At 36.9% G+C, this 25,626-nt stretch overlaps 1 protein-coding gene across 1 annotated transcript in view; it reads right to left on the bottom strand.

Moving 5' to 3' along the window:
• The window catches only part of DPYD (dihydropyrimidine dehydrogenase), a 945,375-nt gene that overhangs the window by 518,994 nt on the left and 400,755 nt on the right, over nt 1-25,626 (bottom strand). Inside the window, exon 12 of the mRNA XM_025289449.3 lies at nt 2,470-2,654. Within this exon, the coding sequence (XP_025145234.1) occupies nt 2,470-2,654 (185 nt within the window). The remainder of the gene's footprint in view (nt 1-2,469; nt 2,655-25,626) is intronic.

Genomic DNA, 25,626 nt, shown 5'->3' with positions numbered 1-25,626 from the left:
TGCTCTGGGACTTGGTGATGGACAGGGAAAGCAGGCATGCTGCAGTCTATTGGGTCGCAAAGATATGACTGAGTGACTGAACTGAACTGAATCCAGAGTCTGAGGACCACTGATGTAGAGGATTTGACTCTAGGAATCAGAAATTTTAAATACAGGAAGTAAAACAAGTTTAGGAGGTTGTTTTAAGTTTTGTTTTGGTTTAAGTAAGTTTAAGTTTTGGTTTAAAAGCAGTGAGTTTGAAGTGTAGGTAAAATATATATACAAGTCGAGTAGTGAATTTGAAATGTTGTTTAGACAAGTGAAGATGTTTAGCAGCCAGTGAGACCATGGACAGAACATTTCCTACTGGAGATACACAGTGGGAAGTTAAGCACGTGGGTGCCCTGGGAGAGTATTATGACTATAAGAAGAGAAGAATGAGGAAATACAAAAAAGGGTGATAGGTTTGAGGACAGAAAAAGCAAAAAGAGCCAAAGCAGGAGTCCATCCTCAGTACTTGTCATGAACTGTTCCTGCTATGTGTTTCTGAGGTCATGGGTACACTCCAAAATACAGATGCTGCAGAGCCTGCAGTTGAAACCACCCCCGATGCATCTCCCCAAAACACTGAACAGCTTCCCCAGTGGCTCAGTGGTAAAGAATCTGCCAGCAATGCAGGAGACATAAGAAACGCAGGTTCTATCCTTGGCTTGGGAAGATTGCCTGGAGGAGGGCATGGCAATTCACCCCAGTATTCTTGCCTATAGAATCACATAGACGAGCTTGGCAGGCTACAGTCCATAAGATCTCAAAGAGTCAGACACGACTGAAGTGACTTAGCATGCATGCATGCAAAAACACTGCTTCCTAAATCACACTTTTGTCTCAGTGCACAGCCAGTAGGGTTTACAACCATACTGCTGCTGCTGCTGCTGCTGCTGCTGCTGCTAAGTCACTTCAGTTGTGTCCGACTCTGTGCGACCCTATAGATGGCAGCCCACCAGGCTCCCCTGTCCCTCGGATTCTCCAGGCAAGAACACTGGAGTGGGTTGCCATTTCCTTCTCCAATGGAGGAAAGTGAAAAGTGAAAGTGAAGTCGCTCAGTCTTGTCTGACTCTTAGCTACCCCATGGACTGCATCCTACCAGGCTCCTCCGTCCATGGGATTTTCCAGGCAAGAGTACTGGAGTGGGGTGCCATTGCCTTCTCCGAACAACCATAACTAGACCTTTATATTTCTGGGACACTACACACTAGTCCACATCCTGGTATCTCAAGCTCCATTACTCAAGAGATGCCAAAGTGAGGTGAGAGTGAAAGTGAAAGTTGCTCAGTCATGTCCAACTCTTTGCGATCCCATGGACTGTACAGTCCATAGAGTTCTCCAGGCCATAATACTGGAGTAGGTAGCTGCTCCCTTCTCCAGGAGATCTTCCCAACCCAAGAATCAAACCCAGGTCTCCCACATTACAGGTGGATTCTTTTACCAGCTGAGCCACAAGGGAGGTGCGAGTAAGTAAGTTAACTGAACATAAAAATATGATGTAATCAGTACTAAGTCCAAGCCCTACCTAGGAAGTAAGTAGTCATGGATGAATTATAGAAAGAGTAGGAGAACAATCAGAACAGACTAAATAGTCAGGACAAAGAGGAAGAAAAATATTCAAGGAAACATTAAAGACAAAGTAAATCCTGTTAGCATGTAAGAAACCAAAGATACCAAAAGGAATCAGGCAGGAATTATATTTTGAATTTAGAGTCATTCCTGAATAAGAAAGAAAAATAAGAATTTTACTTACAAAAACAAACTTTTCCAGAAACATTTTATGTAAATTAGGTCACTGTGTCTACATTTAGTTAAAACATAGAGTAAGAGAAGAGAGCATTTCATCAAAAAGTAAGACAACTGAAACCTAGTAGCTATGGCTTTTTATCCCCTAGACCACAAAGTTACGGTAGCAGAGTAGTTTATTTTACATTTTATCATTTTTACGTTCTGCTTGTGTATCACAAAACTCAATAGTGAAAAACATTAGAATGTATATTGATAAAATACTTGTTTTCTTTTCAATTAGGTGCATATAATTTAGGAAGCAAATAGGAGCTCACCTGTTCAAATGGACAGACAACATAATTTTATGGATTGATAAATCTTTAGGAATATAGATTTTATATAATACTGTATATTATCCAGATTTGATAAATATATTATCTATGTCTTAATACATTGATGAATCTTTTAAACACAGAGGATAAATCACTTCATAGTATTACACTGGTAGAAATGCACAATGAATTTTCAATCACCTAAACAGGTCTGCTATCCAGTCCACATTTAAAAACTTTTATCCAATAAAATATATATGTGACATATTTCACATATATAGTAACTATACACCTTATAGAAATGCTCATATGAATAAGTAACAAAGATAAATGAAGTACTAATCCACTGGGAAAACATTAACTGAATTTGATGGTAAACGCCTACCTGTATATATCTGTGAATGTGCCAAGAGGCTTGCTTTCCATCATTCACGGATTCCACTGTAGTGTTGGCTATACCAACAACATCACCACCTGCAAACACCCATGGCTCACTGGTTTGCATAGTTTCTGGATCTACTTCTGGGAGATCCCATCTGTTAAATTTTATAGGGCTCAAGGCTTCTTTTACTGCAAAAAGTGAAAGAAAGCAAGCAATGACTAATTTGTGCAACACATAACAATAATTTGAAAATTAAGAAAAATGATGATTTAATTATTATTCAAGGGATTCAAAAAACTGTTTTTAATGAACCATAAAAATGGAAAGTTAATGAAATATCTGAGTTAACAATACATTCAAAGTGTACCAACTTAATCAACTCAAAATAAAACTCACATGTACAGATACAGGCAATATTTCAGATCCAGTATTTTTGTCTAAGAATCTTAGACAAAATGGGAGACTACAGTCCTTTAAATATTATAAATGTGATAAAAAGCATTTCTAAAACTTTGTCCATAACCATTATTTTCACAAATTTATTACTTATATGACCCCAAATTTATTTCTGTGTAACAATGGTGTAAGTTATATTATGAATTTGAGTCAATTGCCAATATCTTCCTTTCACAGAAAATTTTATAAACAAGAAAAAATCTTATACATTTTCATCAAGTTTTTTACATTTAATGTTAAGTGATTTAATGAATCAAGAATACAGTTAAAATTAGCCAGCAAAAATCAACAAATGCAAACATTAACATTAGTTCTTCGGGGAAATTTCTCTGTAAAAGAGATTTAAATTTTCTGCTAAATATATTGTGTCCCAATGAATTTAAACATGTCAGAAAAAGGGAGAAAATGAATCCCATTAAGAAAAAATTTCTAAAGAAGTTGACTAGACACATGATCTGGATATTTGGAAGAGATGAAAGAAAGTAAGTTAGATAAGAAGTTGATCTAGAGAAGAAATGAAGAAAGGTAGATCATACCATATATGATGGAGCAAATTGAGCCAATGTTTAAGATAAAATGTTCTTTTCAGATATTCATGTGTTAAATTTTAAGCAGAGCTTCTCGTGTGTCTGTGTATGTACTAAGTCACCTTAGTCATGTCCAACTCTTTGCCAACCTATGGAGTGTAGCCCACCAGGCTTCTCTGTCCATGGGATTCTTCAGGCAAGAATACTGGATTGGGTTGCCATGCCCTTCTCTAGGTGATCTTCCTGACCCAGGGATTGAACTCACATCTCTTATGTCTTCTGCATTGATAGGTGGGTTCTTTACCACTAGTGCCACCTGGAAAGCCCTACAAGTTCTCATGATATACTAAAGGGAGCTATTCTTTACTGTAATTGAAAAGAAAATATAACTATGTAAACTAAGGGCTTCCCTTGTGGCTCAGACGGTAAAGTGTCTGCCTACAATGCAGGAGACCTGGGTTCAATCCCTGGGTTGGGAAGTTCCCCTGGAGAAGGAAATGGCAACCCACTCCAGTATTCTTGCCTGGAAAATCCCATGGACCGAGGAGCCCGGTAGGCTACAGTCCATGGGGTCACAAAGAGTCAGACACGACTGAGTGACTTCACTTCACTTCACATCACTTCAAACTAAGGGAGAAGATAATAGAAGTTCTTGGAGCACAAAAGTTAGTTGTTGAATAGACTGACAATTTAAGTTCAAAATTAAATAGCCAAGTGTAAAAACAAAAAAAAGTTATTCTAATTTTTTTTTCCTGAACAATAATAGAAAAAATATAAAAATAAACTCTGGTACATGTTTGTAGCTTTCTGCTTGAAACAGATTAGAATTCTAGAAAACCATTAAGGGACTATTGTTGATTGTGCTTTCTCCACAAGACTGTAGGTTCCATGAGAACAAGAATATATCCATGCTGTGGTGCTTACCACTGTGTCACCAAGCCTAGTATATCACTTAAAACACGGAAGACACTCAATTCAATGGATAGATGAATGGATGGATGGATGGATGGATGAATAAATTAGTAGATGGGTCAATGCCATCATGCTCAGGTTTTTATTTAAAAATCTACTGTTTGTATCTCTGATGCAAATTCACCTTTCATTGAGACCAAAATTTAATATACATATAATTATTTTCAATGCAGAATGGCATTATGAGAAGATTTTTCTAATGTTTTTAAAGGTCACATGGAAAGAAACCTTAACATTTGTTCCCTATTGCATAAAAGATCATCACTACCATCTGTTGACAGTTACCTGAGTTGCAAAACTTTGATAGTGAGCATGACTCATCTGTTCAACTTATTATAATAATGGTAACTGTTAACACATCATCATTGAATGGTATAGCCTCAAGGGAAGCCCAAGAATACTGGAGCGGGTAGCCAATCTCTTCTCCAGGGGATCTTCCTGACCCAGGAATCGAACCAGGGTCTCCTGCATTGCAGGCAGATTCTCTACCAATGGAGCTATCAGGGAAGTCCCATAGATAAGCGTAAACATAGGCAAGAGATAAAAAATAATTCTCCTGTATAAGAAATGACCTTATTTGTCCAAGACTTTGATACAACCTTGTCCTGTATAGAATATGAAATAAAGATGATTTTTAAATGAGAAGGAATTCGAAACTATTTCACTTGGAGATCAAAGTCTTTTTATACATTTTTCTCATTTTTTATAGGAATACTCTTGAAGGTTAGCACAGATTTCACTTTAAGCTTGAGCAAGGCAGGGATTATGCCTTAGTTATCTTTGATTTCCCACAGCAGCTATTAGTCAAAGCCATATATACTGTGAAGTTATTGAAGATTAAGCTCCAGGGTCCCTCACTTGCATGGGCCTCTTTCAAGACCTAAATTTGAATTTGCAATTTTTTTCTTTTTTTATAGAAAAGCCCTCAAATTATATAGGCTTCCGGTCTCACAAAATTTGAATCTATTCAAGTTCAGTGAATTGTAAATAGTAGGTGCTGAATAAATGCTTGAATTAAAGTAAAATTCATGAGTAATGTGTTTTATACTTTTTTATGATTTAATGCACATGGTATGATTCACTTTAATATTAGAGTGCCATTACTAATTCAGTCAATAAATAGTCAGGAGATGTTACTAGAAGTTTAATAAGTAATTATTGCATTTCTTAAAATATTTAGCACCAACACTATAAATCAACCTAGGAATATGTATTTGTGAATTCAAAAGCACTAATTCTATTCACAGGTCTTTCCATTAGACACACATTGTATTATTTTATGTCTCTAGACATTCATATATACTCATGTTTACTTTTTAAATTATGCTCTCTTTCCTCAATATTTGATTCAATTATAACTTAAAGTCTTAGATCTGACTACAAACTGTTTTAATTATATTCTATCATTTGTAACATCCAACTAACCTCATAAATAATCAAATAATTTCCTGATACTCTATTCCAAAAGATAATTTATGTCTCATATTAAAATTATCTCAGCTCTCTTTTAAAAATCATCTATTTAACTCCCCCCTACTCTTTTTTAGAGGCCTTCAAGTTTAAAATGTTCATAGGTTCATTTAATAAATAAATAGAACACAATGAGAGACCAAGCATTTGGTTATGCTGTTATGAAATAGTATAGCAAGCTTACATCAATCAAAATAAAAATCATTTCTTTGCATTTTAATATCTAATAGTTCAACTTGTCCTTTATCATTTGGACAAACTTTATCATTGAAAAAGTAGAACATGGACAGCTTATAAGAATATAAGTGACCCTTAAGTGAGTCAGAAATGTTTTCTATCAGTGGCACTAAGCAGCTAACACAAGAATGACTGTTTATTACAACTAGAACAGCAGATAATTAGGATCATTTCCCTATAAGCACAATAGACTCAACATTTAAGCATGAGAGGTAGAGAGAGAGAAAGAAAGAGACAGAGAGAAAGAGGGGGGATCATTAATTTTCTGAAATTTTGTTGATTCTGACTGTGGATCCAAGTAACACTTTTTCACAATTTCAATGACTCTTTTGAAAGACAGCAGTTATTTCCATCATTTCATCATACTTTTAAAGCTCCCAAGTATTTAAGTTAGAATGCAAATTACAGATTCAGTGAAAAAAAATACATGTGCTTTTATCCATAATTTGTCAGAAAGGAGTTCATTTATTTAGCTGCTTCTTACGAGGGAGACTTTCATCGTCATTGTAACCATCCTTCTATGAACTCCTCACAGCTCTCTTACATCTCTGCTGATACGTCTAACTTGGGATACAATAAAAATAAGTCTCAGAAGGATATCTTCTGTTCTGCCTTTATCTGGCTTGGAAAGAGTGAAAGCATAAGTGGATGAAAAATGTATATTTACATTTGCAAACCAAATAACTGCTTGTCATTTCCTGTGAAGTGTTAAATGAATATTAATAGAAGGATTGTATTATTTTCTTTCTTGTTTATAAAATAATGGGGGTGGGTAGAGTGGGATTTTCTGTTATGATCATACACAGTTTCCCCACAGATTTTCGTGAGATTGCATCTTGCTGGAGACTGCAGCATATGCCCTGGTAGCTCCGTAGATGAACAGAAAAAGAACTTGAAAAAGAATCCCAAAATGTGCTTATTCACAGCCTATATTATTCTGCAAATGGGAGAGAAATGTGTTAAATGATATGGTGCCTGGAATTTTATGCAGTCTTTAAAAGGAACAAAAACATCCTTTATTCATACCAAACATCCAAGATTTATGTTAATTTTTGGCTTTAATTACTACTATGTTCCAATGAGCTGATTTAAAAAACAAAGACACTCTGAGGTAGCTTTAAAACAAGAAATGGTTTTGAAATAGGAACTTTTAGTCAACTTAATGTTATGCATGAAATGATTTTTTTATATAGACTTAATTGTATTGTGACACACAAGTTCTTCAATAAGCCACAGCTTAAAATTGCAGAAACCCTCCCTGAGGGACACATCACTAGCAGATGCAGATTGCCAAGGTCAATTAAACTGATGTAGCTGTGCTGTCATATATGTAGAAGAGAAACCCATGAGCATATGACAAGTATATTTCTCAGTGTTTATAAAAAGATGTCAAAGATGTTATATTTTAGTACATAAATATAAATTAATTCTCCATAAACAATAAAACAGTACAACAGAAATTATAATGAAGAAGGATTATTAGTATTCTTCAGTGAATTTGAGATGCTATAAAACAATGGGGGGAATAAAAAAAATTCCAACATTTATAAGAAAATGATTTCTTGAAAACAGATGAATTCATCTATGTGCTTGTTGCTTAATTTTACATAACCTATTAGCCAATAGGACCAAAGCACAATGAAACAAAAAGACAAGCTGAGGCAAGAACCTCAGTAAATCAGAGCTGAAAACAAAATATCAGCAAGAGCAAATAAATTCTAATTACAGGGCCAGGATATCAGAACTGTTTAAATAGAATAAGCTGGGTGAGGAGGGGACAGAACCACAGAATGCCTAAGAATATCAAGTCCCGAAGGCATGAGCTCTGTCCTCACATCTCCCTCTTCCTCTAAGTATTCGAATCAATATGCAGTCCATTCCCAAACACAAGGGAGAGAATAATGAAGGTTCATCAACTTCTTTCTGTAAACCCATTAAAAGTCAACCTTGATACTTTACCTTCTTCCCCCTCTTGGACCTCAAGTAACTCTGGTTCTTTTTAGAATATCATCTTTCTCTTATTTTCCTCTGTCACCTCCTACGTTGAATGAAAGTGAAAGCTGCTCAGTAGTGTCCGACTCTTTGTGACCCCATGAACCATACAATCCATGAAATTCTCCAGGCCAGGGTACTGGCATGGGTAGTTTTTCCCTTCTCCAGGAGCTCTTCCCAACCCAGGGATTGAACCCAGGTCTCCGGCATTGCAAGCAGATTCTTTACCAGCTGAGCCACAAGGGAAGCCCAAGAATACTGGAGAGGGTAGCCTATCCCTTTTCCAGTGGATCTTTCCGACCTAGGAATTGAACCGGGGTCTCCTGCATTGCAGGTGGATTCTTTACCAACTGAGCTATCAGGGAAGCCCTAGGTTGAATAACCTGGGTCTCTCTTCTCACTGCAATTCTCACATCTTCTTCTATCTAATTTCTTAATTTACACTGACTTCCTACCTTTTTCACCACCCAATTATTCCTTTCAGTTTATCCTTCTTATGAAAATATGGTGTTTATTGTCACCAAGTTCCATGACCTCAGTCCTCCTCGCTTTTCCCTTTCTATAACACCCATTAGCTGAATCATGTTAATTTTGATCTCTTTCTCTGATTTGCAGAATGCTACTCTATCTGGGCTCTCATTCTTTTCAAACTGTCCATGGGCTCCATCCGGTTATGCCTCATCTCATCCTCCTCCTCTTTCTAGCTCTCAAACATCATCTGCTACACTTCACTGCATCAGAAATTATAGTCATGCAGTCCATGGGGTCGCAAAAAGCCAGACACGACTGAGTGACTTCACTTCACTTCACTTCTGTCTTTAAACTTCATCTCTCTGGAAGTGACCTCAAATGCTACCTTCCACTTTTTTATTCTGACACTCCCATCTGCCTGTTAGAGATTCCAATGTGGATGTTCTACTGTCCCTCCTAAATCATCACATCTAAAACCCAGTTCAACAGCTTCCTCTGGGCCTTTCACATTTTACAAGTGATTATCAGTAAGCTTGGTTTTTCATGTCTCCTTCTCATTGTGACCACCAAAGCTTCACTGAAACTCTCTTCACTATGATGATCCAGAGGGCCACATCCAGCGACTCTTCCAGTGATCGCCCCAGTTCAGGACCAGGACTAGGGTGAGGTGGGGTGAGGCACCCAAATAGTAAGATTTAAGAAGGTCTTTAGGCACAAGATCATGCAAAGGCAGTTCAGTGCCTCAACTGTCTCAACGTTGCTAAGCATGGGACTGCCTTCCTTGACTTCTCAGGAGCTCTCAACAGATAACCACTTCCTCCTCATAAAAGTCCCTTATCTAGGCTTCAATGACACCACACTTCCTGCTTTTCCATGTGCCTCCATGATCACACTTTAACCTTTACTGCTGTTTTTTTCTATTCTCCTTTCCCAAAAAACAAAAACCTGGAAATAGGTCTTAATTTTGGTGTAATTTTTCAATCTTTTCTCTCCAATCATCTCATTATGTGGCCAATTACCATATTCTAACAACTGAACAGAAGGAAACTCTCTCCTAGTTACTTCCTACATCTCATTCACATCATCCTCACCTAATGAAGAACGTTAAGAAAAGCAATTAGCATTTATTGATCCCTTGTGTATGACAGACATACCCGATTCTGGATGTTTCCATACAGTAATCTCATTTAGACCACAACACAATTCTTTAAGTTAGGTATTAGTAGTAGCATCCTAAATACAGCTAAGAGATGGAAAAGTCAGTATATCAGTTTAGTCACTCAGTCGTGTCCGACTCTTTGTGACCCCATGGACTGGCATGCCAGGCTTCTCTGTCCAAGACCAGCTCCTCTGAAACCAGTTATTTCTCACTTCCAAGCTCTTCTTGCCACTGACCCTTGGTGTGAGGGCAAGAAAAAGCCAGGGATAGACCAAAAACCATCTCTCTACTGGGAACAATGCTGCTAAGTCGCTTCAGTCGTATCCAACTCTGTGCGACCCCATAGACAGCAGCCCACTAGGCTACCCCGTCCCTGGGATTCTCCAGGCAAGAACACTGGAGTGGGTTGCCATTTCCTTCTCCAATGCGTGAAAGTGAAAAGTGAAAGTGAAGTCGCTTAGTTTTGTCCGACTCTTCACGACCCCATGGACTGCAGCCTACCAGGCTCCTACACCCATAGGATTTTCCAGGAAGAGTACTGGAGTGGGGTGCCATTGCCTTCTCTGAACAATGGGAGAAGGCAATGGCACCTTCTTCTTCTTCTTCTGGGAACAATGGGAATAACTAAAATGAATCAGATTGGAGTTGAAGAGACAGTGATTATTTTTATTGTAGGTCTTATTTCCACAATTTGAGAGTCAGTTCATTATAGAGAAGAAGCCCAAATATTTCCCTTTAAAAATAAAGCTTCTAAAGAAAGTCTCTGGGCTTCTCAAGTGGCTCAGTTGTAAAGAATTTGCCTGCTAAGCAGGAGATACATATTCGATCTCTGGGTTGGGAAGACACTCTGCAGAAGGAAATGGCAACCCACTACAGTATTCTTGCCTGGAAAATCCCATATCCAGAGGAGCCTGGCAGGTTACAGTTCATGGAGGTTTCAAAGAGTTGGACAGGACTTAGCAATTAAACAGCAACAAAGAAAGACTCTATATGACAATTACACTGACAAGTGGAAGAGGCACTTGGCTAATACCTTTTGATTGATTTAACTATTTGAATTATCCACTGCTATATTAAAAAAAAATGTTCATTTGGATATGCTTGTAGAACTCAGACAATGTAAAAGTACAGATTTAATTTTCTTTCCTCCCTTGCCCAGGATAAGCTTAGGCTCCCCACATTAAATACAAAAGATAGATGTCAATAATAGCCTGTAGCAACTCCTTTTGTTTTACTTGTATTCTACAGGGAGTCTCCTTCTCATTTCCTAAACTGACCAACGAATCAATTCAGAATTAAAATTGCCTAAGCACTTCACCTTGATTTGCTTATTCCTCTGCAATAATTCCATCTATTTAAAACACTAAACTCCTTGAAGATTTGATTTCATTTTCTCTGGAAGAGATCTCTCAAGGAGGTCAGTGTCCTTGAAGAAAATATATGGGGATTGTTTTCAAATTCTCTGTTGGATTCCCAAATGCTGCACTTTGATTTGCTTATTTATATTCAATGATACCATCTACTTAAGACTACAAACTCCTTGAAGGAATAGACCATCCTTTAATCTGATTTGGACTATAATCATCATAATTCTATGCACATTTGGGTGCTTAATACCTCTTGATAATTAGGAGACAGTGAAAAAAAGTGGAAAGGCTACTGAAATATTTTATATAACTTCTCAGTGAAAGAACTTTTTAAAATGTTGAATGATATCATCAAGTGTTAGAAATAATTACAGAAAGGGGTTAAAAAATGTTTAATATAAAATCCTCATTGGCTGCATTTAAAGCATAAATAAAAACAAATAGAAAGCCAGAAGTAAATTACACTACTTGTGAAAACAATATTATTAAAATATAAGTGAATACTGAAAAATATTTTAATTAACAAAATAAATCAAATGGAAAAGATTCCCTAAATAGAGCTTTAAAAGTAAGTCTATGTGTGTTTGACTGCCATGACTAATTATGTATCCATGTAATGTGTGTTCAATTTGGGCTTATTTAAATAGCAGAAATGCTCATTAGCTGCAGTATATCTGTGAAGCTTCAGTAAACAGTTTAATGGTTTTTATGTTTAACCAATTTCATAAGTTCCTGTAATTTTAGCTTTAGCAGCTCATTAATGTTATTTTTTGATATCCATCTTACGACTTTTTTTCCTTGTCAATCGGCTGAAGGCAGATTTCAGTGCAAATTTAAAACATAAAATAGAATTTATTTTAAACAATTTTAGCACATAAGTAAATGCAAAAGTCAAAAATATAGGTTCTCTATATAGAGTATTGATTGTATTACTATGTAGTCAATAAATATTTTTGGTACTGACAAAGGCTATATATTAAATAGAATTCGTGATGATAATAATGACAAACAATTATTGAGTGCCCCCATGAACATGTAGCTGGTTCTGGACGAGTCAACTCATGTTATCTCTTTGTATTTTCACAGAAGAGGTATTACTTTAATTTTATAGTTAGGAAACTGAGACTGAGCTAAGTTACACAGATTACTATCTCATAATTTGAACCTAACTACAAGCCACTATCGCTGTTCTAAGTGGGAATACCTGGAGTTCTTTATGGGCATTTGGAGATAAATACCTAAACCTTAGGAGAGGGTCCTACAACTTAAGATAAGATATAGTCATAGGATGGAAGAAGTTCTTAGAGAAAGAGCACAAGTCTGGGTAAAAATAGAAGGAACCATTTATTTTTAAAGTGGTAGCAATCACTACCTGAGCTAAAGCCAGAAGAGGAATCATCAGAGTTTCATGAAGATCAAGGTATTTCTTTGTCACATGAGCCAAGAAGTGGTAATTTTAAGAAATGCCAAATACAAGAGAAATGTAAGGTAGATAACTAGATTTGAGGATCTGGAGGTCAATGAGCAGTAAAAAGAGGACATTTGTAGATAAATGATGAAGGCAAAAATCAGAATAAAAGGGGTTAAGGAGAAAAGATCTGGCAAAGACAGCAAGGCAGTACACACAGGATAGTCTTCTGGGAGTTTAATAATGATTGCATAGGGAAAAATTAAGGCAGTAGCTTGCATTCATTCATGCTATTAGCGAATATTTATTTATTATCTACTGTGTAGTAAATCCAGCTGTAGGCACTGTAGTAGAGCACAGATAAGGGACCTGTCCTTGTATGACGTACATTTCAGTTGGCAGAAGATAAAATAAATAAAAGAAAATAAGTGAACCAAATGATGGTGAAAATGGCTATGAAGAGAATGACATGAATGAGAGTGTTAAGTGGTGAGGGGACTGAGAAGTAGAAGAGGTGTTGTAGATCACGGTGGGGATGCAGGGGCAGACGATTCTTTGATGAGATGACATCTGAGCTAATACATAAAGGATAAGACAGGGATAGCAGGTGAGGACCTTGAGGCAGATCATTCCAGGCAGAGGGAACCATTACAGAGGAGTTCGAATGAGCAGAAGTCGATGCATTTGGAGAGCTGAAGGGAGACTTTATGTGGATAGAAGGAAGCAAGCGAGAAGAGAGGAGGCCAAGAGACAGGCAGAGGCTGATCGAGGAGGGCTTCAGAAGCTGGGAAGGATTTTATTCTAAATAAAGTAGAACAAAATAGAATTGATTTGTTTTATGTATTTCATTCTAAATAAAGTAGGAAACCACTGGAGGGTTTGGAACAGGGGGATGAAATGATGTAATTTCTGTTTATAAAGCTGATTCTGATAGGATTGCAAGGAAGAAAGAGTAAATGCAGGGTGACCAGTGAGAAGGTTACTAGTTTCTATGCAAGTGACAGTGTTCAGCATCTAACCATTGCCTCAACAGAAGGAGGACTGCCGGTCTTCATGTGACACTTTACATAAACATTACTTTCAAATGTTCTTGTTTTTACCTTGAATTTTCTGTAGGGGCATTTAGAATAAAGCAATCATTTCTTTCTGTTCAACCCAACATTTATCCATCTCTTCACTCATCCATTTATCCATTCATTCAGTGACCCCTTGAGACTGCTGGGTACTTTGGATTAAAATATGAATAAATTATCCTGAAGTCCTACTGTCAACATAATTAGAATACATAAAGTGTATGGATTGAAACAGGAGAAGACCAGGAGCCGATTAACTATTTGTTTTACTCTGTGGTGAGGGGAACGTATTCCATTGACATGGCCCTTTAGATTTCAGGTACCCACCAACTTCAGAATAAAATTCAAATACTTTAGTCTTACACTAAAACATTTTGTGAATTAGCAATGGTATATTTCAATGATATATATTATATGACTTTTTCTTGTTGGATGCCTTATGATCTAGCCAAAGGAATTACCCCTTGTATTATCCACCCTGTTTACTCTGACAAAATGTGCTTTTCCCTTGTCTCTAGTCTCTTAGTTCCAACCCACTTCCCATCTCTATTACAAATATCCCTGCCTCCGTAAAACCTTCTTTGATGATTACAGCTGGAAGTCATCTCTCCATCCTGTGTGTTATGCTAACAGTGTATCTATTTCTCCTTGAGTCTACCTAATGGCATTTTTATGTGCATTTTCCCTCTCCTTTAGACTGCAAGCTCCTGTAGACAGGGTCAATACATTCATTTTTTGTGAACTCAGGAGAACTTAACACAGAATCTAAGAAACCGAGAATGAAAGCATAGGAAATAAAGTCCCACAAGTATGTAGGAGGGCAGATTAGAAGGTTGTCAGAATTAAATAGAAGCATTTGGTTTCAATCCCACCATCAGGGGAGAATAACTTTAGATTCTAAAGCATGAGAGTAATGCAATGATACTGATGATCTAGTAGCTCATTTGGCATCAGTGTTCAAATACAGGGAAAACACTGGGCCATATTAAACCAAGTGAATCATCACTATGCTTTTCAGAGGATTTGGAAAATCACTGGATGTTCACTGAATACAATACGCTTGGTACTCTTTCATGCACTTGTATGGAAAAAGTGGTTGTGTAATTGAAAGTCCCTTGAAAACATTTTCAAGAGCTTCATAATCACAAAATTCTATAAGAATGGTTAGAATGGAAACAAGGTGGGCATGAGATAGCACTAGAACATACAAAGCTTGAGTGAGACCTCTGAATACATGTTCAAATAAGAGCTGGCTTTCTCCTCCAGCAATGCCAGCATGTTGGGGAAATCTAATAAATTATATGAACATATTATATTTACATTAGGTAGCTTCCATATTTGGGGGCTATATATTAAATATGCTTCCCAGCAGTTATTTGGTAAAGAATCCACCTACATTTCACAAGACACAGGAGACATGGGTTCAATCCCTGGGTCAGGAAGATCACCCAGAACCCACTCCAGTATTCCTGCCCACTCCCACTCCAGTATTCTTGCCTGGAGAAACCCATGGAGAGAGGAGCCTGGCTGGCTGCAGTCCACTGGGTTGCAAAGAGTCGGACACAATTGAAGTGACTTAGCACATATTAAATATGATTCAATGTAATTTCCTAACTCATAAAATTACAACTTATACGCATGTAGGTCAATATCTAATTTATCTGTCTGCTGCTGCTGCTGCTAAGTCGCTTCGCTTCAGTCTGACTCTGTGCGACCCCATAGATGGCAGCCCACCAGGCTCCCCCGTGCCTGGGATTCTCCAGGCAAGAACACTGGAGTGGGTTGCCATTTCCATCTCCAATGCCTGAAAGTGAAAAGTGAAAGTGAAGTCGCTCAGTCGTGTCCAACTCTTAGCGATCCCTTGGACTGCAACCCACCAGGCTCCTCCGTCCATGGGACTCTCCAGGCAAGAGTACTGGAATGGGGTGCCATTGCCTTCTCCGAATTTATCTGTCTAAAATAGGTATATTGTTATTCTTATTTTGTGCTTTCAGCCAAGAACACAAATGCAAAGTAATTAACAATAATCTGTAATATAAAATATATATCACTAAGATAATTAGTGTAAAATCTATATCATTACTAAATTTTTAATTTGACTAAATTTTGTATCTTGATTTTACATCATAGCAGCTTACTATATTTTAACACTTCACAAGAATATCAGGTTTCAGAATAAACTTTTAGTGTACCATGAACTAACTAGTATTTAAAAGGCAAATATAATAGGCTATGTCAAGAAAGCTCTTGACATGTATTACAGTCACTATATGCTGAATACCATTTTCCTACATTTGAAGATTTCTGTTCTCTGAAACAATTATGTTATTTTTCCATTTTCTACCTTCTTTTCCCAGCAAAACTTGTTACATGCCACTGCTCTACTTCTTGTGTGTAATCTTTGATTTGATGGAAAAGTACTGATTTATCCACTGTCTCCCTGTAAGAATGCATATGATATCAACCACTAGTGAAACCTGGAAAATAAAGATAAGGGAAGGCTCTGAACAGAGCTATTCACTGGGGAAACAAACCTATTCCTATGCAGTTATTAGAGGGAAGTAAAATAATTACAGAAATATCATGTTATGCTTCAAATGGATGTCTAAGGCAGTTGTAAGTGATGTGATGTTGATTCCAAATCACTTTCAACACTGTTATCAGTTTGACCTCCTTCCTCATCACCTCCACCCCTTTACAGTAATTTCAAAGAAAAACTATGCAAAGATTCCATTATTTTGGATGGTTATTATGCAGAAATGCCAGTACTTGCTTTAAATTCTACCACTTTATCCTCACTCTTCACAGTATATTCTATCATAAAAAGATAATAAATTTTTCAGTGAGAAAAAAATCTGATAATTACGGCAATTTTTAAGAAAGTATGTACAGTTTTACTATTGGTTTTCTGAGAATGCTACTTTTCTAAAACAGGGTTAAAAGCAAGACAATGTACAGGGACTGAAAAGGGATTCATTCTCATCACTGGGCCAGCAATACAAAGGATATATCAATGTTTTATTTCTCAGGATAATGGAAAGGTAGCATCAGGAACTACATGCATTAGTAAAACTGGGGGAGGTGCAGAATCACAGACTAAAACTGTCTTGATGCCAATGTCCTCCTAAAATATTTACCATCTAAAGATAAGCATAAGAAAGGCTGACTTTTTTTCCTGTTCATAATATGATAGATTCTTCTTGATTTCCAGAAGAAATGCCACATGTCCTCTTTATTCATACTTTAAAGAAACTGTCATCTAAACTATAAGTTATAATAGTCTTTATTCATTAATCCAACCAATGAATAACCACTATTCTAGACACTAGGTTATGAAAGTGAAAAGACAAATGATATATAATGATACCTACTGTCTCTTTTCAATCTGAAACGTCTTAGTTCTAGTCCTATTTCCAGCTGTTGAATGGATTAGCAAATCCAAATGAAACACATCACCATTTCCCTCGGATCTATTTGTTCTACCTGCTGCATTCATGAGTTCTTCAGGCATTATATGGACATATCTGATTATATCCAATCAGATCCCACGCTAGATTCTCCATATTCCACCTCTTTATCAAACAGATGACCAAATCATTAATGTCTGTGTAAAAAATATGTCTGGATTCTGAATGTTCTTCAGTAGTGCTATGTCCTTTAACTTAACTTAAGCCTTAAGCAGTAACCATGCAAATTGACAGTCTTTTTTTTTTTTTTTACCTGTTTTTGATTTTATTTTATTTTTAAACTTTACATAATTGTATTAGTTTTGCCAAATATCAAAATGAATCCGCCACAGGTATACATGTATACAGGTATAAATTGACAGTCTTTTAACTGGTTTCATCAATACTATTCTGTCTTAATCCACAGCCATCTTTATCACTATCACTGCCACCTTGGAGAAGCATGTTTATTTCACACTCCTGATGCTTCTTTTCATGTGCGGAAACAAATATTGGTATAATACTTGTGGTGTCACTCTGTATCTCACCTATCTTTAAAAAGCTGCAATCGGTAATTATAATTAGCAGATATGAAAGAAGAAATTAGGCTTGTGTGGCATCACCAACGCAACAAACATGAACTTGGGCAAACTCCAGGAGATGGTGAGGAACAGGGAGGCGTGGTGCACTCCAATCCATGGGGCCGCAAAGAGCGACTGGGCGACTGAACAACAACAGCACACCCTTGCCAAGAGTATAGCTTGACAGCTGCCCAGTTGAGGGTGCCTCCCTTCCTTTAATCTAAAAATCTTCCTGCTTCAGCGTCCCAACAGGGAACCTGCATTGTTGGATCACACCTGTGACTGGTGAGTAACTTACCTACTTCAGGCATCTAATAGCAGGAAACACATTTGTCTTCTGATATGAAGCACCTCAAGGGTGACTTCATGGTTTCCCAACTATTTGAAGAATATTATAAATGGTTCAAACCCAAGCAGAGAGAAGGAAGATCCAGCACCTACCAGAATTGCTACATTAACATAAAGATCTCTCCAATATTTAAGCCTCCTCATTTATCAGTTGGGTGTGTATAGGACAAAATTCACAACCCCTGGTTTAGCATGTAAGTCTCCTAATTTCACCTAAATTTGTAGACAAATTTCCTCCAATCCTACCACTATCCACTTCCCACCTTATCTTAACATGCAGCATGTGCTCCAGCTAAACAGAATTTCTCACTACTGTCTGGTCACCTGAGGCCGTTTATCAGCTTGCACCTTGTGTGTGATATTCCCTCTAACAGAGAAAATCCTTGTTGTTGTTCAGTCACTAAGTCGTGTCCAACTCTTTGCAATCCCATGGACTGAAGCACACCAGGCTATCCTGTCCTTCACCATCTCCTGGAGCTTGCTCAAACTCATGTCCATTGAGTCGGTGATGCTATCTAACCACCTCGTCCTCTGTTGTCCCCTTCTCCTCCTGCCTTCAATCTTTCCCAGCATCAGGGTCTTTTCTAATGAGTCAGCTCTTCACATCAGGTGGCCAAAGTATTAGAGCTCCAGCTTCAGCATCAGTCCTTCCAATGAATATTCAGGGTTTATTTCCTTTAAGATTGACTAGTTTGATATCCTTGCTGTCTAAAGAACTCTCAAGAGTCTCCTCCAACACCACAGTTCAAAAAGCATCAATTCTTCGACAATCAACCTTCTTTATGGTCCAAAGCTCACATTCATACATGACTACTGGAAAAAACATAGCTTTGACTAAAAGGACCTTTGTTGGTAAAGTAATCTCTCTACTTTCTAATACACTGTCTAGGTTTTTCATGGCTTTTCTTCCAAGGAGCAAGCATCTTTTAATTTCATGGCTGCAGTTATCATGTGCAGTGATTTTGGAGCCCAAGAAAATAAAGTCTGTCACTCTTTCCATTGTCTCCCCATCTATTTGCCATGAAGTGATGGGACCAGGTGCCATGATCTTTGTTTTTTGAATGCTGAGTTTTAAGGCAGCTTTTTCACTCTCCTCTTTCACTTTCATCAAGAGGCTCTTTAGTTCCTCTTCGCTTTCTGCCATAAGGGTGGTGTCATCTGCATATCTGAGGTTATTGATATTTCTCCCAGCAATCTTGATTCCAGTTTGTGCTTCATCCAGCCTGGCATTTCACATGATGTACTCTGCGTATAAGTTAAATAAGCAGGATGACAATATACAGCCTTGACGTACTCCTTTCCCAATTTGGAACCAGTCTGTTGTTCCATGTCCGATTCTAACCTGTGCTTCTTGACTTGCATACAGGTTTCTCAGGAGGCAGATAAGGTAGTCTGGTATTCCCATCTCTTGAAGAATTTTCCACCATTTGTTTTGATTCACAGAGTCAAAGGCTTTAGTATACTCAATGAAGCACTCAATGAAGTAGAAGTCAATAGTCAATGAAGCAGAAGTAGAAATTTTTCTGGAATTCTCTTGCTTTTTCTATAATCTAACAGATGTTGGCAATTTGATCTGGTTCCTCTGCCTTTTCTAAATCCAGTTTGAACATCTGCAAGTTCTTGGTTCATGTTGAAGCCTATCTTGGAGAATTTTGAGCACTACTTTGCTAGCATATGAGATGAGTGGAATTGTGCGGAAGATTGAACATTCTTTGGTGTTGTCTTTATTTGGGATTGAAATGAAAGCTGACCTTTTTCAGTCCTGAGGCCATTGCTGAGTTTTCCAAATTTGCTGACATATTGAGTGCAGCGCTTTCATAGCATCATCTTTTCAGGCTTGAGCAGGAGAAACTCCTACTCAAGCCCTACAACCCAAACCAAATATCACTTCAGATTAGCACATTATGCTACAGTGCATGTATTATTTACATGCCTGTTTCTCTCATTAGCCTATGTGAATCCCTGAAAGGCAAAGACTCCCTTTTACTCATATTTGTATTCTTAGTGCCTGGACAGTCCCTATAACATATTTGGGTATTAAAAAGTTATTCATTGAATGAAAAATAATGAGAGAATAAATAATAGAAATCATAAAATAAAAAGTTAAATTTTGGACATAAAAGTGAAATATTCAGACTTTCATGTATAATGATGAGAAAGAACATGCATGAAATAAGTAGGATGAGAACTTTCTAAAGACATGGTATTTTTTTAATATAGCTTTTAAAAATGACTGTAAAATGACGACTTAATCTAACAATGTGGTGTTGAGCAAGTTGCATAATCTCCCCCTGGCTCTCTCCCTTCCACCCCCATTGCACCTGGAAACTCCTACACATCACTCAGCCTTCAATTTACAACCCACTTCCTCCAGGAGGCTTCTCTGAACCTTCAGATTGTTCTCTCTCTGCTTCCTGAGGACTCTAAACTTCTCCCAGCACAATTTATTATGAATGTGAGTCTTGCCTGGTTAAACTGCATTCCTGGATGCCAAGTTTGCATCTGCCTGTTCTCCACTTTATCCCGAGAACACACTCAGTGTCTGGAACAGCAGGGCATCAGAAACTATTAACTAAACAAATAAACTTGTGAAATCAGGAGTCTGGAGTATGTTATCTCTTAAGTCCCTTCTAGCAGTCTTCCTGGTGGCTCAGTGGAAAAGAATCTGCCTGCAATGCAGATATGGGTTCCATCTCTGGGTTGAGAAGACCCTCTAGAAAAGGGAAGGGCAACTCACTCCAGCATTCTTGCCTGGAAAATCCCATGGACAGAGGAGCTCCGTGGGGTTGCAAAAGAGTCAGACAAGACTTAGACACTAAACAAAAACAGTAAGTCCCTTCCACAACATTTGCAAATGTAAGTAAGGAAAACATCAGTGCTAGTAGCTATATTGTGATGTATGCCTGCTACTTTATTTTTCAATTCTATCTATCCATTCCTAGTCATATTAATCATCAGTGAGGCCCTTCCTCTAACATTTCTGCCATCAGTCAAAAAGTTCTCCTAGCTGGCATTAAAGTACAATATTCCTTAATCTGTAATTTGAAACTATATTGTAAACATTTCTGTTTATAAAAATGTATACAATAGGGAAAATCTGATCAATTATGACACATTCTCAACTTGGTATTCCATTCCATCCCTCTCCTGTTTATTTTTGGTAAGGCAGAAAAGGAATTCTGAAAGTTAAAAGCCACAAAAAGTAGACAGCTATTCAAAGCCAAGTTTGCTGAATTTCTAAGTGCCATCAGTGGCTTCTGAAGGAGCTGTTTTATTGTTTGAAAGATGAAACATGCTTGTTAAAAAGGGCGGGTTATTAAAATGCCCTAGTGTTCCACTTCCATTAGCAAAGTAGCATATAAATAACATTTTAATAAGAAAAAAAGCAAATTAAACATACTGATGCCATTTCTTTTCAAGCGCAGATAAGTATGACTATTGGGCAGTTGACTCATGTACTGCTCAATTTAAAATATTTTTCTAGGTTTTTCTCAACACCTAAAATAATGGAGGAAAAATGGGCCCTTTTGAAAAATTCCTGAATATCTGCATTGTCATGGATTCATGCACACTATTTCTTACATACCTAGCCTTTTCAAGCTCTGGCTTAGGCCAGAATAAGGCAAATTAACCTATGGACTGCTCCTTTTTTCAGGATGACAGCAAGTGAATCAAACTATACTTGAAGCTAGTATTGGCAGAATCTTTTATTTACTTTTCATGAGGTTTTGAAAACACTTTCTGAGGGTCTTCTAATAAGAGGACCTGGTAAGTCATTTTATAGCCTCCCCACCATCCTGCCAGTCCCTCCCCGCACCCTACCACCCCCCCCCCACAAAAAAATAACACTTCCTTATGGAACTAATTGCTATTAATGCTATGAAGGCAGCTGTTTTCTGAGGGGTGCATTAAAGGTTCAGAAAGCTCTGGGCTTTGTATTTCCTTGTTGTCTCTAGTGAAATGAGCAGGAAGAAAACGTAGCCTCTGGGTGAAGTACACAAACTCCTTTCCATAGAAGCACCACATTCATGCTATGCCCGGAGAGCTCAGTCACCTCATCACTTGCTAGCCTGAGCAGGCTGTGCAGCGTTCTCCTGAATGGCTATTACTGCCGCCATTCATCCTATCTTCTTCCGAAAACAAAGGTTTTTAATCTTAGTTATCTAATCCCATAATTTTCAAGTGCTTAAAGGCTCCAATTTAGCAACATCAACAGTGCTTCTCTCTTTCCTTTTTCACATAAACATGAGCAATCATACAAAACAAAAATTTGGCCCAGATTTTACCTTGGATGTTCAAGAGGAGAAAACAAAGATATTAAACATATCCTCTGTTCTTTAAATATCTGATTTATGGAAAACCCAAAATGCAGATTTCTACCTACTAAAATTAGTTGAAAGAAAATTCCTCTCAATGGTATAAAAATCATCAGAATTGATAATAAAACATTTTGAAAACATATGATACAGTTACGAACTATGTACTTTTTTTCTGCAAAGTAAAAATAATGAAATAAAACATTTTCTCCTTTAAAAATTCATAATTTGTAAGGGTATCTGTTTTACTCATTTACAAAAGACATGTGGACAGAGCCTGCAAGGCCCCAGATGAACTCCTAATTCTCAATGCTTTTATTCCTAGATAAGATTCATACCATCATAAGGGTGTACTATAACTCAACTGTAATTCAATTTAATTATCAAAGTGTGATTTTGTTACACAAGGATAGTAACATCTGCAATGTAAGAGATGCTCACTATTGAACTGAACTGAACTGAACTATGTGCTAGACATATATCTAAGTGCCTTACATGTATTATTAATTTATTTATTCTTAAAATAACACTAGAAGGTAGATACTATAATTTTCTTTCTTAAAAGATCAAGACCATGAAGTACAAAGAGACTAAGGGAGCCAGATTTCCAGCTGGGTAGCCTGGCTCCCAAGCCCCCGCTCTAAGCTGCTACACCAGACAGACTCTAATTGGTGTCATATTTATTAGATTATAAAGAATTCAACAATTTATGCCAAAACAAGGGAAAAATCAATAGCAAAGAAAAAACAGAATAACTTTTCTAACATTTATGTTTTCTAAGAAAAATAAATCAAATAAACCCCACAGCAGGAAAAATATAACAACTAGGTATAATAAAACTGGAAAAGACTCTGAGGCTGGGAAAGATTGAAGGCAAAAGGAGAAGAGCGTGGCAGAGAATGAAGTGGTTAGATAGCATCACCAAGTCAATGGACATGAAATTGAGCAAACTCTAGGAGACAGTGAAGGACAGAGGAGCTTGGCATGCAGCAGCCCGTGAGATTGCAGAGTTGGACGCAACAAAGTGTCAAAAGCAACTGAGCAACAACAACAAATAAAGAAATTAAAATTTTAACAAGAATCAAGTCAAATCAAATGCACAAATATAAATGAAGCATCTACCATGGCTATTATTGGGACTACAACGTACTGTAAAGATACATTCTCTGTCCTTTGGGGGTTTACAATCTAACTAGAAGATAAATTATAACAGGTTCTGAAACATCAAAGCATATGGGTCTTTTCAAAGTAGACATTTCAAAGGAATGAGAGGATGACTTGGTGCAGTGTGTGAGAGAGGCACTGAGGTCATGGCAGAGTTGAAAGTGCCTTCCTTCAGTTGTCGAAAAGCAGACAAAACTGTATCATCTACACCTCCTAGGAATGTGCAAACAAGGACATATGTTATCACCTCCCCTGAAAAAATGAAGCTGTGAGGTCAGTAAAAATGGTAACAGATTCTCCTTATCAATTCCAAACTAACAGTAGAGATATGCACATTCTTTTCATAACTGGTAGTTTAGTTCCAAGCAGAAGAAAAGGGAATAAAATAAGGAAAAAAGTATCTTAAACTTGACATTGCTTTAACAAAAAGAGGGAAAATTCAACTCCAAACACTGATGTTGGTGTTTAACAGAAGAAAAGACTTCTTATATTATGAAACATATGCTTTTACAATAAATAAATACATGTTTTAAAATTTCCAGTGAAGGGCAATATTTGTGGAGTAGAAATGCTAGTTAGAGGTGAAACTGAAGTCGCTCAGTCGTGTCCGACTCTTTGGGATCCCATGGACTGTAGTCTACCAGGCTTCTCTGTCCATGGTATTTTCCAGGCAACAGTACTGGAGTGGGTTGCCAGTTAGAGGTAGCCTGTGCTTAATTTACTGAAAGCCTTAAAATCAGACATGAATACTAAAATCCAAATTAAATATGATTTGGGATCTTACATTCTTAGAGGAAATGGATGAGAATTTTGAAAAGGTGGAACCACCTTGAGTTTTTCATAGGAAAGATATTAAATAAGGCTAAGAATTTATCATCCCAATCAAATTAGAAACTGGACACCATACTACCTTTAGAATTTGTAACAGTAGTTAATGAAGGATTCAATTAAATTGTGCTTATAATAAGCACACATAAATTTCATGCACAGGGATGTGGAATATGTAGTCTTTTGTTCTTATTTTCTACTCACTGCTATAATCCAAAAAAAAAAAAAAGAGAGAAATAAAACAGAATTAAGTAAAATAATGATGATTACTTATAATTGTGATAAGCCTTGGAAAGAATGAAATAATTAGCAACTGTAATCTAAGGATATTACACAAATTTGTTTTATAAATTTGACACATTTTTCTTTTCTACAAGCTATTGAGGCAGTTACTATTTTTATGACATGAAATAAGTATTAGAGATACATTGGGTGCTTAATACTAAAGCTATTTTATATTCTCCGTTGTGAAATGCATAAATTAAGGGACTTACAAAATAATGTAGTATATATGAAAAAATTAGACAAATAATTTCCTTCAAATTTCCCAATTTAGTTTACCTTTACCAACACCTATTATTGATATAATCGAGACACTACAATTTCATTTCACTATTTTCACTTAAAATATTATTGTAATCAGATAATGTGGAGAGAATAAATTATCACTGTACTGTCAAGTTTATTTCATTTCTTTAATTCTTCAGCATATATTTACATAATATATTCATCAAGGACTTTCCAAATTAACCACTACGTAATCCACCCTGTACTAGATACTAGGAGGAACAGTTCAATAGGGAATACTGGAAAGTAAAGCTAGGCACATAGTACATAAAAGCATTTGTTGAAGTTCTCAGCCAGTCAGGAGGAGTTTCATCCTCTTGTATAGGGCAACACTGGTGACTTTAATGAAAGGCAAAATTGGAATTAGATATCTGAATCTGGGATATCATTTTTGAACTTTAGTGAGAAGAGAACTATTGTACCATTTCCAATAATAGCAAACTTGAGAGGCAATCAGTGTTAGGGCAACCTGATGAGGTGATCCTTATTTTGTGCATATCTCTCTAAATGTATTCTAAACTTGATAAAACAAACTTTTTTGTTTGAAGGTCTGCCTCCGGCTCCAGTCTGTGAAGTTTTTAAGTTCAAGAAATGCCTCATTCATCTTTGTACCCTGCAGAATACATTTTGGTACCTGGTATTCATTAGAAACTCACTAAATGCTTGTTACATGCATGAGCATAAACAGAGGATGAAATAACTTCTGAGAAATGAAAAGTAGAGAAAGAGATTTTAGAGCCATTTTATACAGAAGTGCAATAGTGCTTATTGTAAGCCT

Source organism: Bubalus bubalis, chromosome 6 (assembly GCF_019923935.1).
Source record: "Bubalus bubalis isolate 160015118507 breed Murrah chromosome 6, NDDB_SH_1, whole genome shotgun sequence".
NCBI classification, from domain to species: Eukaryota; Metazoa; Chordata; class Mammalia; order Artiodactyla; family Bovidae; genus Bubalus; species Bubalus bubalis.
This window is presented reverse-complemented; position numbering and strand designations above follow the sequence as displayed.